The 22,526-nt window shown below is 48.7% G+C and overlaps 1 protein-coding gene across 1 annotated transcript; it reads left to right on the plus strand.

Annotated features, from left to right (window-relative positions):
* The first annotated feature begins 2,179 nt into the window (after nt 1–2,179).
* LOC125551214 (probable glutathione peroxidase 4) lies at nt 2,180–22,010 on the plus strand. The gene is made up of 6 exons (XM_048714369.1): nt 2,180–2,448; nt 2,532–2,608; nt 2,710–2,771; nt 18,431–18,549; nt 21,455–21,622; nt 21,698–22,010. The coding sequence occupies exons 1-6, from the start codon at nt 2,395–2,397 to the stop codon at nt 21,779–21,781; spliced, it is 564 nt and encodes a 187-aa protein (XP_048570326.1). The 5' UTR covers nt 2,180–2,394; the 3' UTR covers nt 21,782–22,010.
* Nucleotides 22,011–22,526: the final 516 nt, after the last annotated feature.

Here is a 22,526-nt window from a genome sequence, read left to right on the forward strand (position 1 = left end):
GTGGCAAAGTATGGCAATGCTAGTCCTATAACCAAACAGCCCCTAAGTTCCTCGGAGCACTGATTGTATAAAAAGAGAAGACATGTGTGAATTCAAGAGAAAGTGCACGAAGAAACATCTGAATCTTTTTGAGTTGCTACATGTTGTTTTGTTGAAATTCTGGTGTACATACTATCATCAAAATGTGTGATCTTGGTCAGTCGAGTTCATCTGTATCGTGGAATATTACTATCAGTGGCGGAGCCAGGATTCGAGTATAGGAGAGGCTGAGTACGTATATTGATCTAATCTCGTTGGTAATTACTCTTGTCGATCGATTACTCTTGTCGATCGTTGGGGGGGGGGGGGGGGGGGGGGCAGGCCCCTGCTCGTCCCCCTGGCTCCGCCCCTGATTACTATCAGTTATTTTAGAGCAGGAAAAATAACAAGGTCAGTCTTTCCTTCCTATTTATGAGGAAAAAGATGCCATTCTTTGGCAGATTATGAAGAAAGCAGCCTGTTTGCCTCCTATCAAATTATGATCAATACCTAATGTTATGTTTTGTTTAAAAAACACATTAATTTGTAGACACCCGAAGTTTCTGTATCCTGAGATATAACATTTTGCACCAAATACTTATATTAACTATTGTTCATTTGTACTTCCTCCATTCCACAGTTTTCCTTTTTCCTCAACCGAAGAAAAGTAAGTCCTGAAAGCTCCTGGCGAAGTTTCCCAGCCTAACGCTAAAAAATATGGGAGGAAACTAGTGCTTTTGAGCATCTTTCAATAAAAAAAATTCACCTCAGATTAGACAAAATCCTTTTGCATCCTAAACAACTGTACGCTTCACCGTCGACTCAGCTCACGAAGCGATAAAAAAGAAACCAACATAGCTTGCCTGGCCTAGCTTCGCGGGGCTTTGATCAAGAGAACCAGGATAGTTTTTTTAATATCTCTCAAACAGAGTCAGTCTACTCATGATTGATACAAAGTGATAACAAAATATGTTTATTGCATTTTATTAGATTTTTGTTTATTTTACTGATATGTTTTTATTCTAGAGTGACCTACAATTTTTTTCACATAATTACTATATTTTTAAATAGCGGGCTACGTCAAATAGCGATGGTCTTTAAAATTAGCCACGCCAAGGCCATAATCGACTATTTCATAACTTTAGTTGATATATGTGCATGAATGTCATCCTTTTCAAACCGCTATAGCGGGACTATATCGGTGGTATAGCCGGGTATCTAGAACTTTAATTATCTAAAAAAAATCAAAAACTTTGATAATAATGTGTGCGTTGCACGTGCAAGCTTAAGGATCTAGGGTATCCATGAGTTATTGAACATGATAGAGTCTTACTATGAGAAGCTTCTTGGTCCATGATTCTTGTTACTGTGAGATTGATTGTTTGCCCCATTTATTAATTCCTTGTGATTTATGATCTCACTAAAGTTGCACTAAGTCGCTAAATGTCGTGTTTCCTAATGAACTATAAAAAGATATATTGATTCTTTTCCTTTGTGTCTATCATTAAGTAGCTTGTAATGTGTTTTGTATTTATATTAGTTAAGACACCCATTGCATGCATAATTTTATTATCTTGATAATTAATTGATGATAATGTGTACGTGCATTTGCACATGTAAGCTTACTTTTTTTAAGGAAAGGCTATCATGACTAGATTTATTGAATTAAACAAGGATTACATCGTCCAACAGTTTTGAGACTAACAAGCCAGGAGGCTCGTTCGTCCAACTACTAGTAATCTTATTACAATAAGAATAGTTAGCTAGTACATGCACCGCTTCGTTACATTTACGATAACAATGTTTAAAGACGATCTTTTCAATAAAAGAGGAAATATCCACACATTCCACGAAGATTGCCGAATTTGCATCCCGTCATGTTGTGTGTCCCGCACACACATCAACGACAATCGTAGAGTCCGATTCCGCTTCCACCCGCGGCAGCGCCAGTCCATCTCGCATTGCCATTGCCTCCACATTAACCACATCTGCTGCATATGAAATAAATTTGCATTGTGCAGCTAGAAAATTTTCTTTAGCATTCCGAATCACCGCAAGCTTACTAGTTGCAATGTAAGGGTATCTTTTCTTTTCAGGGCAACAATGCATCAGTTTTCCCCCACCTTTTTAGCCGTCCCATAAATGCAATTGAGGGCCCACGTGACAAAAGAGCAATTCACATTTGCTTGCCGGACCGGTTGGGAACTTCGACGGAGACAGCCGGCCAGCCTGTCCCGGCACACCGCCGCTATTAATAAGTTGGCGCATCAAAGACACGGAAATCCTCTCTCTATTCTCTCCCCTAAAGAAACACGATAAAATTCGACAGAGGATTCGGGAGGACTTCCGCCGTCCGGGAGGCGAAGAGAGGGCGAGATGGGGGCGTCCGAATCTGTGCCGGAGACCTCCGTACACGAATTCACCGTTAAGGTGATTCATCTCCTCGCGGAATCACGCGACCCTGCATCATTTTTCTTCTTCTCCAATTTATTTGGGGGAAATTTTGGGAGCAGGATTGCAACGGCAAGGAGGTGTGCCTGGACACGTACAAGGGGAAGGTCCTCCTCATCGTCAACGTCGCCTCCAAATGGTTGGTATTTGTCTCGTCTCCGTGGCAGTTTCCTAGGATCTTTTTGCTTCATTCATGTTGGCGTGTGGAGGACTGAATATTCTTCTTTGTCATCCCATCAGCGGGTTCACGGAGACTAATTACACGCAGCTGACGGAGCTTTATCAGAAGTACAGGGAGAAAGGTCAGCTTCCCTTCTTGGTTTATTTTGTGTATCGTCTAGATTATATGCTCAAACGGCCAGGGGAAGATTGCGTACTTATGTTTGTCGAAATCATTGGATGTCATTTTTCTGGATTAAGTGGTGCTGGAATTGGTTGATTCTGTAGAGGAACAACCGGCTTCTTTAGTTTCTTATCGGTGTGAAGTGTGACTTTAGCTTTACCTTCGTGTCACACAAACATCACACCACGGTGTAAGTAGTGTTGATGTGTACATGTTCATTCCCATAAAAAAATGTGTACATGTTCATCTTTGTAACTGATCTTGTGTCTTTAGTTTTCTGGAGTACCAATAGTCTCAGAATATTCTGTGTCCAGCAATATGTGGAAGAACTGAACATCTGTTTGTTCCTATTTGCTTAAAAGGAGAATATTATTTGGCAGTTTCAGTGATTCAATGTAAACAAATTTAAGGACTTCTTTTTGAATAAATTAGGAAATAAGAGTTTGAAAAACTCAAGGGGAAATTCATTTTCACAGTATGTTGGACTACTGGCTTAATTCCACCCTAAATACCCTATAGATTTGCTTCCTTGATGTTTTTTCCTCCAAAAAACCACATAAAAGCATTGCGTCTCGATGCATTGATGTTAGAATAAATCTGAGGCGCACAGTTGATCTATCGAGGACCACTCAATCACACAAGCATGCCACCGAGATTTGTTGACGAGGTTCACCGATATGGCTACATCCCCGGGGCCTGACTATGGGTGCTCCTCCCCATGACACCGCTACAATTCCGCACCTTGGCCGCTCGGGCGCCGGCACACGCCACCGGTTCCCCGCGTGCCTGTGCTATTATGTTGGCATAGGTTACATCGTGTGTCTACCCCCTCATTATATAAGAGGCCTAGGATACAAGTGTCCTACTAGGACACGACTTGGTGATCCTATCAACACACCATATGACTCAGAGTCCAACTATAACCTACCTAAAACAAAATATTCGACACAATTCTAACAAACTCCACCTTGGTGAATATTCCTCACCACCTTGGATTCTCCATGCGTCGAAACTCCATGTACATTGGACTTGAGATACACCATGAGCACCGCTGCTACTCCCAGACTCCATGTGGCTCCACCTGCAACTGTAGTCCCTTCTCGTCTTCTTCAAACTCAACACTCGGGCAAAATTAACTTCCTTATCACTCTACTTTGTGCTCCCAACTTCCGGAGTACCATTCAACGTCATCACACACTGATAACTGATCTACATGAAAGTGAACAACTCACATATTGGACGCCGCATATAAGAGTTACCTGAACTCAACATCACCGCTCTTTCTTGACCGTCTCTCTGAAACTTGAAGGAATTTCCCCGTCGCCCTGTGTCACCCTGAGTCAAATTCACAGTTGTCTCACTCTTTCTCCGGATAGTCTCTGACATGTCCCATAGCTATAGCACTCCGCCTCCTTTTGTACTTGTTATCCGCACTTTGCCATGTGCATTGAACACCACAAAATATACGGCCATGTGCTCTCTCAGCTTTTGACATTAAGACTTTCCGCCACATGAGACCGAGGAGGCACATGACATGTGGGCCCTATGACACCACACGCAGCAGCAAGACCTCCCTGAGCGTTGTGGGGTGCACACCCTGATCGTCCTTCGTAAAAAATATCATGAATGCTAAATCAGGTATCCAAGCTGGGCAACCCTAGACATTGTAATACTATGATTGATGCAACAAAATTTCAGTAAGTTTCTCTGCTCTGGCCAAAGCCGCATGCTTCCTACTTCCTACGCCAGCTAAAGAAACAGCGTCCAATCAATTCTACCTTGTTATTCCCAACATAAGTGTGAAACCCAATATTCGATTGTCTTATGTGCTAGCTTTTCAAGAGAATCTTTATTGTCACTTGTGTAGGAAGTAGAAACATTACATGTTATTCAAAATACCGTGCAGCAATATAGCCTGATTCTAGTACTGCTATGCTACTACAGTACTACATACTACCTCATAGTCAGAAAAAGAAAACATAATAGGAACTGATGACTTGAACATTGGTTTCATTATTTAATATACCACTTCACGAGTAGGGAATCGAATGGCATATTGCTTGATTAAGCTGAATACACCAGGATAATGCTGTAAAATTCACTACCACGTGATGTCAACATATTCAAGACAACTCCATGTCATATGCAATAGAGACAACCTTAAATAACATACAACTATGCAATTTTGGCATTGTTATACAAGAAGACAGTTTGGCACCACCCAAACATATAAGAATTATCTGTAAAAACCTAAGTAGTGGAACAGTGATATGATTTTTGGATATATTTCAGAGACGATACGTTCAGTCAGATCACCGAAAAAATTGCACAATGCTCATAAACGTTCTGCTAGTTCTAGATCAGTCTTCACTTAAGATTGCTCCATGACTAATTTCTCTACAAATAGACAGAGAGAAATCAGTGTGACTTCCCTAAAACAAACTATAGCCACCTAGCTCGTCGGGACCCCCATCTATCTTGAAATCTTCAAGAAATATCAAAATCAAAATCAGAGATAAGGACGGGATTATCTGGCAAAATATGGACCTAATTGAACATGAAGTAAGCTTGGAAAGATCCAGCACACATATACTGCTCGTCTTCTATTGGCAGTTTGGCATCGGTGTTGTCGTGAACGAGTAGCTAGCCACCGGCAGAAAACTTCCGGTCTTGAAACGCCGGGCCTAACTCACGGCGATCCTGCCGCTGGTAGCCTCCTTGGGTAGCACGGAAGAAAGGGCAGCATGTGGAGGTTGAGAACCAGAGCCAGCGCAAAACTGTATCAACCTCAACAACGAAGGGAAGAAGAAGTAACTTAGAACGAACTTGGACATGTAGCAACCGCTGCTATCATCTCCATCTCCGATGGCCCGCACAGCCAGATCTAAAAGGAGAGATACCGGCAAAATCTCGAAGGCAAATCTGATTGATTAGGACCCTTACTACACTACATCTATAGGGGGCACCCTTGCCCAACTTAACTACGGGGTCGCCGTGGAAGAGAAGAGAGGTGCCGTCAGCGATGGGAGGGATTCTCGAAGACTCGATCTCTTTCGTGAGAGAACGGGAAACAAGAACCTCGTGTGGGGTGGTGTGTTTGTATGTCTACCTCAAAATTTTGTCTGATGCGTGGGGTGTTTTTGCAGAGTTGCAAGTAGATCGGGGACAACCTGTATCAGCCTTTCGTTCTAGATTGAACGGTTCAGATGGCACGGAGGCAGGCACACCATCATCACCAACTGCCATTTTTATAAGAGTGTATATAATGTACAAATGAAATAAAAGCCAAATTCCACCACAGCCTTCCCGTGTGCACTTTCAGTGTGAAGACCAATGAAAAATATCCAGAACTCCACCACGTGCTCCTGTAGGTTTAGGTCAATTAGCTTTCCTTATCTTTGGCTCCCGATGGATAGCACTAGTCTTTTGTATAACTTTTTTTCTCAAACGAATCTCGTACACACGCGTCCTGGTCTCGTGTCTCAGCCTCCGATCGCATGCGGCAACCTGCTCCTGCTTTGCCTGGACGAAGTGATGCACCAGGCCCGTGTCCACCAGCGGGCCTCGTCAATCGAGGCAAGCAGCCCACAGGGCCTCACCTCAGCCACTTGGACTGGCCGTTGCTCGAGTCACACGCGCGTCCGCGCAACTGCAGCGCCTGACCTAGCACTCCAGCACTGCCCGATCGACTGGATCGATCTCTGCCGCCGACGCCTTCTGCTGCACACGCTTTCGGACTCGCCGAAACGACGGATTGATCTGGTACCGATTTGACCCGCCAACACGAAGATCTCCCACGAACAACACCCGATGCTCCACATTGCTTTTGATTCTCGCCATCGTTGCTATACTGGCTGAGACTTTTCGATCGAGCCCAACAGATATCCAGTCCGATCCATCCGCGACATCGAACTGCCAGCAACCTCCACCGCCGCCTAATCACGCTGTTGTCGTTGATCTTCTCCACAACCATGACCTCCTCCAGATCGATGATCAGCAACCTCCAGACCTTGCAACCTTGCTCTGATACCACTTGTTAGAATAAATCCAAGGCCACCATTGATCATCCGAGGACCAAGCAATCCCACGAGACAGGATGACGACACCAAGATTTGTTAACGAGGTTCGGCGAACTCGCCTACTCCCCGGGGCAATGACTACGGGCGCTCCTCCCCATGACACCGCTACAATATTGCACCCTGGCCGCCCGGGCCGACACACGCTGCTGGTTCCCCGTGTGGTATGCTATTATGTTCACATAGGTTACATCGTGTGTCTACCCGCCATTATATAAGAGGCCTAGGATACAAGTGTCCTACTAGGACACGACTCCGTGATCCTATCAACACACCGTATGACTTAAGAGTCCAACTGTAACCTACCCTGTACAAAATATTCGACACAATTCTAACAATTGACATAAAGGAGTAATAGCTACGAGCCTAGAAGAAGGCTAACAACCCCTTAAGGATAGGAAAAGAATACGAAATTAAGTCGGTAAAACAAAATTGAGACCTTCGCCCCCCACTAGACCAATAGGCACGGGACTTGCCAGTTGGGTGCCTTCTTCCATATTCACCATGTTGTGAGCTGCATCAAAGGAAAGACAACTTTCATCGACGGCCTAGTGGCTTCCCCCAAATTTCTTGAACAAGGCCCAAAATTTAAGGAAGGCATCCTAGTTAGCTACAGACCACGTGATATATGATTTTGGTTGACCGCGGGATCCTTTCGGGGTAGGCCCATGAAAAGGATGTGCTGAGTCTTCATCAGGAGGATCACTTAGTTGGGCCGGCATCGATAAAGCCTATCCGACGTCACGTCGCGAAGCCCATCCGGCTAAGAGACCGCAACGTCCATCCGACTGGACCAAGACATGGTCAATCAAGACGAATGTTACCGCGGCGCCATCAAGACGGTTCTTGTGCGACATGGTAATTCCATCAGTAAGTACCACCATTAGGTCGTTATTACATTATGGCTCTTAACAGCCCTTGTAACTCCACCTTCTCGTCGTAGTATATAAAGGTGAGAAGGGTGCAAGACATAGCTAGGTTCACTCAAGTCTACATGCTAAACAAATCCTCTGTAATCACTTGGATCATAAAAGAGAGGAAACATCCAAGCAGGAGGAGGGTGTTACCCCTGGAATAGGAGTCGAACCCAGGTAAAACCTCCATTGTGTGAAATACCATACCTAGATCCTCCATGTGTGCCTTGCCTCTACAAAATCCCCAAATCATGAATAATGCCACAAAATCCCCGCGAGAGTAGGCGCCCACCATGGGACACTCGTGTTGTGGAGCTATGGTCCAGGCAGGATCATCTCCGGACATTGGTTGAGGGCTTGGGCCCCGGCAGGTTGTGCATTCTGGCACACTGCATTTTGATGCCAACGATGCAGCCTGGTATTCTGTCTTCGCCGCACTCCCCATGATCATTGTACCATGCATCGGTAGCATGCACTTCTTTGTAGATCGCTCCGGAGTCATATGCTTGCCGTTTTCCACTCGATGTGGGCGAGTGAAGATTGTCTAGGGCATCCCGTGGGATCCGTATCTTCAAAAGTGAGCAATGCTACTCCACAACTTGTGGGGATAATCAACTCTGATTCTATTCTGCCCACATTGGATTCTGAGTCCGTCGGGTATGAAAGTTTGTACAACTCTGCTTCTGTGACATGTGTACATGGCTAACAATGGTGCAGCCGCTACTGATGCGCCCACACGAATGGAGGATGACACACTTCTGCACAAGTCTGTGGAGGGGAACGCCCCTGAGGCCGTCGCCTTCGAGGCCTCTCTGGTGGCCATCCTGAAGGAGCAGAAGTGCTTGATCCAGGTGAGGCGGGATCTTGAGGCGCGAGAGCTTGAGCTTCAGGCGGCTAGAACACGGAACACATGTTGCTCTCCTCAACAATCTGCCTTGACTACTCATACGGCTCGTGTTGCATGTAGCACACAGGTGAGCCAAGGTTTGAAGGGCGTTCGAGTACATCGTACTCCGGCCATGAACCTGCTGACTGCCGCAGCATTGGCCAACAAGCTGGCTTCACCCACCAGTTGACCATCAGCAGAGGACCACGTCCAACTCGTCACGCTGCTCAAGACTGCGGTGGAATAACAAGATATAGCCACTTCATCGCAAGGCTGACTGGCTTCAAAGTCAGTTCGGTGCTAACCTTTGGGGGCTCGTAACTGCCCCATCATCATGTAGTCGCCTTGTCCTAGTTGATCCACCAATCGGTGCCCCATCGCGCCGGATGACATCAATCGAATCCGCACTGAGAGATGCCGACTCAGCCCCTCTCCGGGGCGGATATCAGGAGCTTGCGACGCATGGGATGACGTTGAGGCTATCCGTGCATCCAAGGAGCGATCCGAGCATCGTGGCAAAGCCGATCGTCCCACTGGGTCACTCGGTCCTTTGTGTTGCAGTAACCTTTCCTAGAACGACGGATCGCTAACGGAATCAAGTACGATGGTACTACCAAGCTCGACTTTTGGTTGACCGACTATGTTGTGGCCTGCAATATCGGCGGAGGCAACGAGCGCATCGCCATCTGCAACCTTCCCTTGATTTTGGAGCAATCAGGATAGGTGTGGCTAAATAGCTTGCTCGAAGACAACATTCATGACTGGGAGTCTAGGATGATCTACGTGATGCGTTTCTCAAAATTTTTCAGGGACATTCGTTAGACCCGGCTTGCATGGGACCTATGGAACTACGTAAAGAAGGAAGGTGCGTCGGTCCGCGAATACATCAATCGCTGGAATCGGCTCCAAAATTCCATTGAGAACGTCGTTGAGCCTTAAGCTATCCAGGCCTCAAATTGGGAGTTAGATACGAGCTTTTGAGGCAAAAACTTGGTCGCACGGAGGTGTTGACCATGAGTTGACTCATAGAGATAGCCAATAGATATTCCACTGGGAAAAAACCACTGCCCCATTAGATCTGACTGCTTAGGGCAAAGGCAAACCTAAAGTCTAGGTAGAAGAATCGTCCCGACTTCAATCGAAGGAAGAACAACCAAAAGTGGAAGGGGGATGGTGGTGACATCGTCAACGGAGCAGAGCTGGTTCCCGCGGCGGAACACGATGGGCCGTGCAGCAGCAATTGGCCGCCAAGTCATCAGTGGCAGCAACGCAAATATCAGAAGCTGCCATTTGATGAGATCCTTGATCAACCCTGCAAGTTTCAGGACACGAAGGAGAGGTTATCCATGCACTCCACCAGGGATTGCAAGGTAGTGAAGTGCCTCCGGTCGGAGAAATCGGTTGCCAACAGCAACAACAGCGACGACGAGAACCATGGTCAGGACGCAGGCGGCGGCTAACCACCGTCACCCCAACAGAAAGGAGATTTAATCATCTTCCAGGGGCTGGACACCAAGGGAAATCGCAAGCTTCGCTCGAGGTCAACATGACCATGCCAACCATCACACAATGGCTGAACTCATCGGAAGTGCCGACCGGATTTGATCGTAGTGATCACCCAACTCACATTCCTTACCTGGCCGTGGATTCGCAAGTTGGCTGGTTCCGGCTGCAAAAGATGCTCATGGATGGGGGGAGCAACATCGACATCCTCTATGCCGCAACCCTTAGGTGCATGGGCATCCCTGAGTCTCAGTTGTCGCCTAGCAACATATAATTCCACAGAATTGTGCCAGGCAAGGCGGCCAATGGGTCGAATCTCACTGGAAGTTGTCTTCAGCGAAGAGAATAATTTCCGGGGTCGAGACCCTCTGCTTTGAAGTCCTCAATTTCCGGAGTGCCCGTCACGTCATCTTGGGGCGCCCTGCCGATGCCAAGTTCGTGTCTAGGCCCTGGTATGTCTACTTCAAGCTCAAGATGTCGAGCACCAACGGAGTGATCACGATCTCTGGCGACCCCAAGCACTCCAACGAGTGCGATGATGCCGACGCGGCTATCGTTGAGACCCTGATTGCTGCTGCAGAGTTGGCCAAGATCCAGAAGGAGGTTGACGCGGAACAGATGCCAGCCTGCAAAAGTCCAACAGTCGTCTCCTTCCAATCGGCCAAGGACACCAAGAAAGTGCAAGTCGGGGCCTGGAAGATTCATCCAAGACCGTGCAGATCACCACCGATGTTCTTGCTAAATACCCCCTCTGTCCGGGAATTAACTATCGCTGAAATGAGTGAATCTATAGAGTAAAACGCGTCTAGATGCACTCATTTCAGCGACAGTTAATTATGAATGGAGGTAGTAGGAAAGAGCGCACTTCACGAGAATTGGGACATCTTTGCTTGGAAGCCGGCTGACATGCCAGAAGTCGCAAGGGACTTCCCCGAGCACAAACTCAATGTTATCAAGGGCGCGAAGCATTCAAGCAGGCCCTTCACTGATGCGCAAGGCCATCGGTGAAGAAATTGCCCGGCTACTCAAAGTCGGCTTCATCCGAGAGATCCAACACACGGAGTGGCTGGCAAAGCCAGACATGGTGGTGAAGAAATCCAACCATATGTGCATTGACTATCGACCGATCAACAAAGCATGCCCCAAGAATCTTGCTCTGCCTCGTATCGGTCAGGTGATCGACTCCATGGCCGCTTGTGAGCGTGTGTGCTTTCTGGATGCCTATTCAGGCTACCACCAGATAAAGATGAATGAGTCGGATGAAGAGAAGACCTCCTTCATGATGCCCTTCAGCCCATACTGCTATGTTTCCATGTCCTTTTTGTCTGAAAAATGCTAGGTCCACTTACCAGTGTTGCATGCAGAAATGCTTGCATGACCAGATCAACAGGAATGTCTACGTCTACATCGACGACATCGTGGTCAAGTCCAAACATGGAGACGATCTCCTGGCCGACTTGGCTGGGACGTTCGCCAATCTAAGGTGGATCAACATGAAGCTCTACCCGGAGAAATCTGTCTTTGGTAAAACTCCTTTATTTCGTTGTATCCGGGAGCGGAGTCGAGGCAAACCCGAAGAAAAGTGTCTATTTTGAAGATGCCCAACAACAAACAACAACAACAAAGCCTTCAGTCCCAAACAAGTTGGGGTAGGCTAGAGGTGAAACCCATAAGATCTCGCGACCAACTCATGGCTCTGGCACATGGATAGCAAGCCTCCACGCACCCCTGTCCATAGCTAGTTCTTTGGTGATGCTCCAATCCTTCAGGTCTCTTGTAACAGACTCCTTCCATGTCAAATTCGGTCTACCCCGACCTCTCTTGACATTCTTCGCACGCTTAAGCCGTCCGCTATGCATTGGAGCTTCTGGAGGCATGCGTTGAATATGCCTAAACCATTTCAGACGATATTGGACAAGCTTCTCCTCAATTGGTGCTACCCCAACTCTATCTCGTATATCATCATTCCGGACTCGATCCTTCCTCGTGCGGCCACACATCCATCTCATCATACGCATCTCCGCCACACCTAACTGTTGAACATGTCGCCTTTTAGTCGGCCAACACTCAGCGCCATACAACATTGTGGGTCAAACCGCCGTCCTGTAGAACTTGCCTTTTAGCTTTTGTGGCACTCTCTTATCACAGAGAATGCCAAAAGCTTGGCGCCACTTCATCCATGCGGCTTTGATTCGATGGTTTACATCTTCATCAATACCCCCATCCCCCTGCAGCATTGACCCCAAATATCGAAAGGTGTCCTTCTGAGGCACCACCTGCCCATCAAGGCTAACCTCCTCCTCATGCCTAGTAGTACTGAAACCGCACATCATGTACTCTGTTTTAGTTCTACTAAGCCTAAACCCTTTTGATTCCAAGGTTTGTCTCCATAACTCTGACTTCCTATTTACCCCCGTCCCACTATCGTCAACTAGCACCACATCATCCGCAAAGAGCATACATCCCGTGAGCTATTTTGAAGATGTCCAAGCCAAAAAATCTAAAGGATGTGCAGCAACTGACTGGGTGCATTGCCACTCTTGTCCGGTTCATCTTTAGACTGAGGAAAAGGGCCTGCCACTCTATCCACTTCTGAAGAAGTCCGATTCCTGGGTGGACTAACGAGGCCCAGCCGGCCTTTGGAGACCTCAAGCACTCACTGTGCACACCACTATAGCCGCTTCGGCTGTGAGGGAGCCCTTGCTGCTCTACATTGTTGCCGCTAGCGAGTGGTCTGCTAAGCTTCATGCACTAGTCGATGCAACCAAAAGTCTGAAGTGATGGAAAGGGTAGGCAGTCTACATATACACTTCAACACCCCTCTCAGTGTGATGCGAGAAGTCAACACATGATTAGACTTAGAGGAATGGCTCAAGAGGCGAATACGTGGACATAGCGGGGGCGGCAGCAATTTTTTGATAAATTGCGAAGCCAGGACTTGAACTCAAGACCTTAGTCCTGATACCATTTTAAGCTTCATGCAGTAGCCAACGCAACAAAAAGTCCGAACTGATGGAAAGGGCTAGGCAATCCAAATATACACTTCAACATGGTCATCGTTGTCTTGGTGGTGGAGCACGCAGAATAAGGCAAGGTGCAGAAGGTCCAGCGATTCGTTTACTATGTAAGTGAGGTCCTCTTCGGCTCCAAGCAACAACATCCCCATTACCAAAAGCTTGTTTATGGCGGCTTTATGGTGTCCAGGAAACTGCTCCACTACTTTCAAGCCCACACGGTCACGGTGGTCAATAGTGCGTCCTTGTTAGAAACCATCGGCAATAAGATGCCACTGTCAATTGGCCAAATGGGCCATTGAGATCGCGGCCGACATCAACTATGAGGCATGCAAGGCCATCAAATCTCAGGCCTTGGCTGATTTCTTTTTTTTTTAGAAAAGGAGGATGTACCCCCAGCCTCTGCATCTGGACGATGCATGCAGCCATATTATTAATTATTCACAAAGACCATACAAGGTGATGCATCAATAAGACTAAAGCCATCATCTTGGCAACACCGTTGCTACTCCTATCCCCTTGATGAAGGCGTGCCGAATGTCCGGGCCTAATACCAAACAGACATTGCACCAAAGCTTATCATCTAAAGCTAGGTGTCCCATCCAAGCCACTACCTGGATTGGGTCCCACACCGGTCTGGCACACTCCCAGTGAACATCGCACGCTACAAGGGCCGTCACCTCCATCTTCCCTCGGTCCATCCTCAGAGCAGAACTGATGCACCGACCTTGCCATGCCTCTCTGCCATCAACGCCACCATGACGCCAGACAACTTCATCCTCCTGCGCGAGTCCATCTCCAACGCGCCCATCGTCGAACCTCCGCGGCGCCATGTCGCCGGGATCCGCCGTCGGCCTTGCGATAGATGTAACAGCGCTCCTCTTCTTGTCCCCTCCAGCCAGCACGTGCTCCAAAACGATGCCCCTAGGAGGGACAATGACATCGAAGTTGCCATCATCGTTCGATCCGGTAGATCCAGATCTAGGGTTTCCCCCGGAGCATCACGGGTGGGGCGCCATGACCTACAACAACGATGCCTCTAGAAGGGAATGATGTCATAGACGTCGCCATTGTTTGCCATGACCGTAATCGGCGCGATTTTCACCAGAAATCACGGCCCCCCGATCTCGTAGCTGACTGAAACCGAACGGAGCTTTCGTCGTGAAGACCAAAGCTGCCGTTGGCACGCCGGCAGGGAGCCTCCAGCCGCCCCTCACCGGTCCTCCATGCGCCACTGGTTGCCACGCCGTGGCGGATCTGGACGGGACGCCAGATTCGCGGCTTCCGATGCCCATCTCCAGGCATAGACTCCACCGAGGTGAAGAGCACCATGCCGGCCATGGATCTGGCCGCCGCCGCACAAGCAAAGGGACGCCGCCCTACCTGCTGCTCGCGGATCCAACACTGGAGTCGCCCATGTTGCCTCCGGGTGATCCCACAGCCCCTGCCGTGTCCGGCCCTCCACGTGCAGGACGAGGCACCGCATCACCGCCGCCAGACCTGCCCGCGCACCGTCGCGCCTCGGATGAACACGCCGCCGCCGCCCGCGCCGAGCCCTCGCGCGAGGAGATGGGGCCCTGCCGCTGCCAGCACCTACCGGGCTTTGCCCGGTGGTGGCGAGGGGAGAAGAGGGGCGGGGGGGGGGGGCTGAGGTGCCGGCGGCTAGGGTTGCCCCCTTGGTCGCTCGGGAGGGGGACGAGGGGGAAGAAACGGTCTTTGACTTACTGGAACAATTCATCAAAGGGATTGAACTTTCGCCCCTTGGTTGATTTCTTGGTTGAATGGATGGAAACCCAGTCCCTTTTTAGGTGCGGTCTGAACAACGGATCATGTACTTCGGCGGATCCAAGATGCTTACAGACTCGGGGGCTGGGGTCATCCTTATTTTTCTTGAAGGCGACAAGCTCAGATATGTACTGCATATTCACTTTGCTGCATCTAACAACGTTGTGGAGTATGAAGCTGTCGGATTTCGGGTTCCGGCAAACCCTTGAGGTTCGAACACTGGGGTGCGCGCGGAGATTTTGCCTCCTACCTACCTGCACTCCTCCGCCTTGCTAGGATCTAAACTAAGGAAAGAACAGCACAAGAGACGCAAGGTTTATACTGGTTCGGGCCACCGTTGTGGTGTAATACCCTACTCCAGTGTGTGATGTGGTGGATTGCCTCTTGGGCTGATGATGATAAACAATACAAGGAAGAACAGTCTCGCGAGGGTCTGTTCTTGGCTGGGGCGATGAACTGCTGGGAGGAGCTCAGTCACCCTTCTCTCTCTCTACCTGATCTTCTCTATCCTTCCAACCCCCCGGCCCCCTTTGCTTTGTGGGTGGCTGGTCCTATTTATAGAGGCCCTGGTCCTCTTCCCAAATATCGAGCGGGAAGGGAGCCAACAATGGCGGGCTAATTTGAAGGGGGACAGCTAGTATCAGCTATCCTGACAAAAGTAGTCTTCGCCTGTGCAAAGCTTTGGTGATGACGCCGTCTTGGGCTCCACGGTGACCTCCGTCTCGTAGTCCTCCTGGTCTTGGTCTCGTTGCACCGAAACGGCAACCTTTGCCTGATGCCTCGGTACTCCGCGGCTGCGCTTGCCCCCTTTGCACCAAAGAGGAAGGGAGGACACTGCGCGGGCTGGCACCCGCCTGGCGCCCCCGGTCGTCATGGCTTGCGTCACGGGCACCTCGTGAGGTACCCCGCCTTGATCTCTCCGCCTCCTCGTGAGCCAGCCTGACGAGGCCGCGCCTGAGGAAGCTCCGCGTCGTCCGCCCCGCGAGGCTTGGCCCCTCGCGAGGGTCTTGGGTTTGTGTTGGTGAAGATGGGCCGCGCTGGGCCCCCCTTTGAGCCATGCCGCAGGCCGCAGGCAGGCAAGTCTGGGGACCCCCGTTCCCAGAACGCCGACAGAAGCCTTGGATCGTTGTATCACTTGGCTTCCGTCGGCTGCTTTGCAGTGGAGATTCAGATCTGGTACAACAAGTCATGAAGGATGGTGATGCCAAGAATCCTTCCATGATCGTATATCGGGAGGAAGTCGCAAGCTCGAAAAAAGTTCGAGGGCTTGGAGCTTCATCATGTTCGTCAGTTGTAGAACGAAGCAGCTGATACACTCACGAAGATTTGCTCCACCATAGAACCCATTCCTTCTGGTGTTATTTTGGAGCAACTATGTAAACCATCCATCAAAACAAAGACGAAGGCCGAGCTCGAACAAGAACCCATTCAGTCAGACGCTAAGGCTGACTTCCCCGTCATTCCAACCTGGATACAGCCCTACTTGGATTACTTAATCCAAAGGGAGCTATCGGCTGATGAGACATAGCTCGGCAAATCATCCCCCACGTCGAGGCATACACCATCATCAATGGCGAGCGTTACAACCGCAACATCACTGGAGTCTTCCAACGTTGCAGGTTTCCAGAAGAAGGGCGATGGATTCTTGAGGAAATTCACTCTCGAACCTGCAGTCATCATGCGCCATTGCGCGCCCTTGTCGCCAAAGGATTTAAGCATGGATTCTTCGGGCTTACCACTCTGGCCGACGCTGAAGATCTCGTCTACAAGTGCCAAAACTGCTAGAGGTATGCATGTGAGCCACACATGCTGGGTACATCCCTCAAAACCATTCCTATCACATGGCCATGCCGTGTGGGGATTTGATATGGTGGGCCCGCTCAATACTGTCAAAGGTGGACTCACTCATCTGCTTGCCGCGGTGGACAAGTTCACGAAGTGGATCAAAGTCAAACCTATCATCAAGCAAGATGGCCAGACAGTCAGCATTATCAAAGGCCTCATTTATCTGTTCGGCATCTCGCACATCATCATCATCGACAATGGGAAGAACTTCACTTTCAGACCTTTTTCGCTGCTTTTGCGACGTCACGGCCTCCGACTGGATTATGTCTCAGTAGCGCACCCCCAGTGCAATGGACAAGTGGAGCTCTCCAACGGTCTCATCCTTCAAGGTATCAAGCCCCGGCTGCTAAGACTCTTGAAAGAGACTCTTAGCTGCTGGCTTGACGAGCTACCGCCTTTCCTATGGAGCTTATGGACAACTCCAAGCAGATCAACCAGCTGCACGCTCTTTATGGTCTATGGAGCAGAAGCCGCCATGTCGAGTGACATCATTCATGACTCCCCTCGAGTCGTGGCGTATGTGGAGGTGGATTCCGAGTCTGCGCGCCAAGATGCCGTCGACCTTCTGGAGGATGCCTGAGAACTCGCTCACTCTCACTAGGCCATATACCAACAAAACTCACGCCACTATCAGAGCCGCCGAGTACGAGGTCGAGCGTTCAACGAGGGTGATCTAGTTCTCCGGCTGATCCAGAACAAGGAGGGAATGCACAAGCTCCCTCCATGGGAGGGACCCTTCTTTGTCAGCCAAGTGCTACACAATGGCGTGTACAGGCTGATCGAGAATGGCGAAGAAATCAAGAGGACATGGAACATTGCCCAACTGCTTCCGTTCTTGGCTTAAGCTTTGTATCTTTCAATACTCTTTTGGCGACGTGGTAATTCCACCAGTAACAGCCACCATTATGGCTGTTATTACATCATGGCTCTTAACAACCCTTGTATCTCCACCTTCTCATCGTAGTATATAAGGTGAGAAGGGTGCGAGAGATAGATAGGTTCACTCAAGTATACAGGCTAGACAAATCTTCTTTGATCACTCGGCTCATACAAGAGAGAAAACATCCAAGCTGGATTAGGGTGTTACCCCTAGAATAGGGGGCCTGAACCTAGGTTAAACCTCCAATGTGTGAAATCCCGTACCTAAATCCGCAAATAATGGATATTTCCACGAGATCCTCGCAACACTGGTCAACAACCATATTTTTTTCTATGGCATTGGCGCATTGCACATTGCCTAATGGGACTTGTCATCTTTTTATCTATGAAATATTATGAATTTCTGCCATTGTACTAGCTTCAGTCCTTGAAGGATTTGCGTGCCAACCATTTGTTGTGAGATATAAGTAAGTGTGGACATTTTATGGAAAAATAAATCTTCTAGAACTTAATGGACATTGGATTAGAATAAAATTATAATGACAGATTGTTAATCATGCGTTCAACAGTAGTAAGCTCATTTATGCACTGTCATAAAATCTTATTATGCATGATATCAGTATGCAAGTAAGATTGCCTCTTTGATGCTAAATTATATAATGATTTAGATGTTAGCTAGGGTGAAAACTAACTCCTCTTGCTTCTAAAATGGCCAGACTTTGAGATATTAGCATTCCCCTGCAACCAGTTCTTGCGACAAGAGCCAGGCAGTGACCAGCAGATCCAAGACTTTGCATGCACAAGATTCAAAGCTGAATATCCAGTTTTTCAGAAGGTAAGACCATACCCGAACTGTTTGTTTGTCAAGAAGCGTCTAATATTCTCCCACTAATGAAGCTTAGTTGAAGTCACTTTCTCTTCATAGCTAGAGCATTGGCTATTTCTTGTTCATCATGGTTTCTAGACGATAAAATCAAAAAAGCATTGGAGGGAAAATATCATGCCTTATGTTTTAAAACATATCGCAAGTTTGACAAGTTTACATGGTAGAAACAAATGTCAACATAGATATGCTGTTATGGCGCTGCTAGAAGGAGGGCGCGAGAGGGCCGGCCGGGGGCCTTTTTGCCCACGGCCGGGCAAGAGGGAGAGGATTTCCTTCTTAATTCTTGCTTGATTAGATTGATACATCTCCTCCCCTTATATAGAGAGGTTTACTTGACTCCTAAGCAAGCGACCCTTATCTCTAATTACCCCTAAGACTAACGGGCTATACCGCCAGCCCAGGCCCATTAGGCCCATTACGTACTCTAACACTACACCCCACCTGGACATGCAGCTTGTCCTCGAGCTGCAACTTATAACCATGACTTGATGCAACACAAACCTAACACCTAAAAAACAAGCCTTTTATATCTCGGCTTGTTTTATTACTCTCAACCCGAAATGGACTGGGACACTTTATTTTAGACTCCTGAACATAAAGTGGACACCATCCGCACGTCGGACGTGTACGAGTATAGCCACCTGGATCCCATGGACACCATCAGGACAAAAGGAGTGCATGTGTATGGCCACCTGGAAGTGGTCGCAAGAGCGACCAACAGAGGCGCCCTCGCGGCGGTCGGTGGCGGAATGCAGTGGTGCTACGCGGTGCGCTCCTGTCGGTGACATCATGCCTTCTCCCTGCCGGACGGCTGTTGGTTTGCACCGTACAGAGAAGAGTGGAGGGCTTGTGATGGAGAATGGCGAGGAGGGGTGTGCCCCCCAACCGTCGATGTCGCAGACTTTGAGGTCGCTGTTCGTGGGGAAAACAGCATGCCCGCCGCCCATGGGGAAAACCGCATGCCCAAGATCCCCGACGCAGCGGACGAGATCGAGATCCTTTGCATAGCGAAGCGCAACTGGGGGAGGAGCGGCAACTGCAGACCACACATCTCCCGCACAGGCCAACGCGCTAGGAGGCCGCGCGCAGCAGCCTGCAGCCTCACCGCCATCACGTGGCGGGTAGCGATCCAAGCCGGAAGCGGTGACGGTGACGGCGGGAACTTGATCTGCTGGATGGGGACGCCCTGGGACGGCGGCGACGCTGATGGGAACGAGGTCGTCACAGTCCCGTCGTAGGGCATTCCATACTGGTACGAGATGACCGGCGCCGTGGTCGCGTCCGAGGGCGGCGGCAGCGGGGGTAGCTGCTGTTGGTGTGGCGGCGGAGGAGGTGGCTGGGGCGCATAGGGCCCGACGAGGAAGGCCCTGATGCCCGTCACGGCCTGCCGTAATTCCAGGATTGCGGCTGTCATCTGCTCCGGGGTGAGAACGAGGGCGGATGGCGCCGGGGCAGAGGGTGCAATCGCCCCTGAGGACGCCAGCACGCCCAATGCAGGCGTGCCTGCTGTGTGGGGCAGCAGCGCTGATGAAGACGCTGGTGGCGGCGGGTAGGTGTGCGGCGGCGGCGGGTGGGAAGAACTCGGTGGAGGGCTGGACATGATCGAATCCGGAAAAGCTGATACCAAATTGTTATGGCACTGCTAGAAGGAGGGCGCGAGAGGGCCCATGGCCGGGCAAGGGGGAGAGGATTTCCTTCTTAATTCTTGCTTGATTAGATTGATACATCTCCTCTCCTTATATAGAGAGCTTTACTTGACTCCTAAGCAAGCGACCCTTATCTTTAATTAACCCTAAGACTAACGGGCTATACCGCCAGCCCAGGCCCATTAGACCCATTATGTACTCTAACATATGCACTGTGGGTGTGTTTGGTTCTCATCTGCGAATTTGCCTGCATTGCATGCTTGGCCTAGTTAAGCCTGGCTGAGCAAAAACAGGCAAAAAAACATTATCTGCACATCGTTTGGTTGCCCGCATCTAGGCTTCTATGCTTCCTGTATTAGGGGATCAATTTTGGCATGGCGTTTGGTGTCCTGGACTGGCTCGCCACATGTAACTACACGGTGTTTGGTTCTATACATGGGATATGATTAAGAGTTAACAACTACACATAACACACAGAGTTACAGAGTGCCATGGCGACTGTGGTGGATGGTGGTGGTGACGACGGAAGCAACTAGTTTGCTGCGCCTGGCTGGTTGGAAACTGCCAATTCGGCAGTTCCTAGCGGCCTCGCTGGGAGCCCACCATGTGCACCGTTGGGCCCATCATGTGCTCGATGTGGCTCAACTCAGCCTGGCTGGTTAGAAACTGCCGATTCGGCAGTTCCTAGCGGCCTGGCTTGGAGCTGCTTTGAGTTTCATGCAATGTAGGCCCAATAGTGAACGCAGGCAACAACCTATGTTCTTCGTGTGCGGACCTGGTTGGCCTCTACGCGGGTTACCAAACACGCCCTGTTTTGTTGCTTCCATACAAGTATACACTTTCTTTTCTTTGCAACAATTTCAGTTTGGATACATTAGGTGGGGTTCCTAGCGGCCTGGCTTGGAGCTGCTTTGAGTTTCATGCAATGTAGGCCTAATAGTGAACGCAGGCAACAACCTACGTTCTTCCTGCCCGGACCTGGTTGGCCTCTATGCGGGTTACCAAACACGCCCTGTTTTGTTGCTTCCATACAAATATACACTTTCTTTTCTTTGCAACAATTTCAGTTTGGATACATTAGGCGGGGTCAGAGTTTCTTGGTATGGCCTACTGTTGATGGCCATCACATAAACATGAGTACAAATTACAAATTACAGGACTGTTGTTTATCTGTAAAGCTGGGTCAATCTTGTACTTGAAAATTGCAGGTGCGTGTAAATGGCCCAGATGCTGCGCCGCTTTACAAGTTTCTGAAAGCTAACAAACCTGGTTTGTTTGGTTCAAGAATCAAGTGGAACTTTACCAAGTTTCTTGTTGACAAGAATGGAAAAGTAATCAACAGATACGCAACTGCTACCACACCATTTTCATTCGAGGTCTCTCTCCTCTCTCTCTCTCTCTCTCTCTCTCATCATGCAGTATTTTCTTACGCATTGGTCTTAAATTTGCAGAAAGACATCCAGAAGGCACTTGAGGAGGAACCCTCTGACTCGCAGACAAAAAAAGAGGAGGAATCCTCCGACTCGCAGAAGTAGGCACTTGCAAAGTATCCCCGTTGTAATATCTAGACCAATCTCTGCCAGTAAATTAATGTGATATTTCCCCTGGTTTGATCTTTGTTCTTGTATTTGTGACTTCCGCTTATGCAACTAGAGGTTGTGTAGGTACCAATTATTTATCTGCACCTCTCGTGGTTCTCTTTTGGGTGCTTTTGTGATGAACTGGAATTGTATGCAGTTTATGGTAGTTCTGTATTTGGACTCATCATGTTCCACGTAATGCTTTGTGACCCGGATATTCAAAATGGAGCAAGATAAAAATCTCTAACATACTCCCTCTGTTTCTTTTAGTCTGCATATAAGGTTTGATCAAAGTCAAACTTTGTTAACTTTGACTAAGTTTATAAAAATATATATCAAGATTTATAATATGAAATCAATATTGTTAGATGCATCATGAAATTAATTTTCATACCATATAGCTCTAGTCTAGTATTGTAGATGTTGATATTTTTTTCTATAAAGTTGATCAAACTTTATAAAGTTTGACTTTGACCAAATTTTGTATGCAGACTAAAAAGGAATGAAGGAAGTAGTAAAATAGAGACGTTTCTCAAAAATAAAAAAAGCTAAGTAGAAACCTCCTCCACCTCTCGCTCGTGTCATTCTCTTCCGAGGCGACCAGGGGCCCCAAAACCTAGTGTCGCCAGGCCAGCCACCCCTGCTCCCCTCCCATCGCTGCTGGCGGGATGGGGGACCTCTGGCTGTAGCTTAGGGTCCC

The sequence above is a fragment of the Triticum urartu genome, chromosome 4 (genome assembly GCF_003073215.2).
Source record: "Triticum urartu cultivar G1812 chromosome 4, Tu2.1, whole genome shotgun sequence".
In the NCBI taxonomy this organism is placed as follows: Eukaryota; Viridiplantae; Streptophyta; class Magnoliopsida; order Poales; family Poaceae; genus Triticum; species Triticum urartu.

Coding starts and splice junctions, on each gene's coding strand:
- LOC125551214 (XM_048714369.1), top strand. CDS start 2,395: ATGGGGGCGTCCGAATCTGTGCCGGAGACCTCCGTACACGAATTCACC. Junction 2,772..18,430: donor TCAGAAGTACAGGGAGAAAG/GTCAGCTTCCCT, acceptor TAAAATGGCCAG/ACTTTGAGATATTAGCATTC. Junction 21,623..21,697: donor CCACACCATTTTCATTCGAG/GTCTCTCTCCTC, acceptor TTAAATTTGCAG/AAAGACATCCAGAAGGCACT.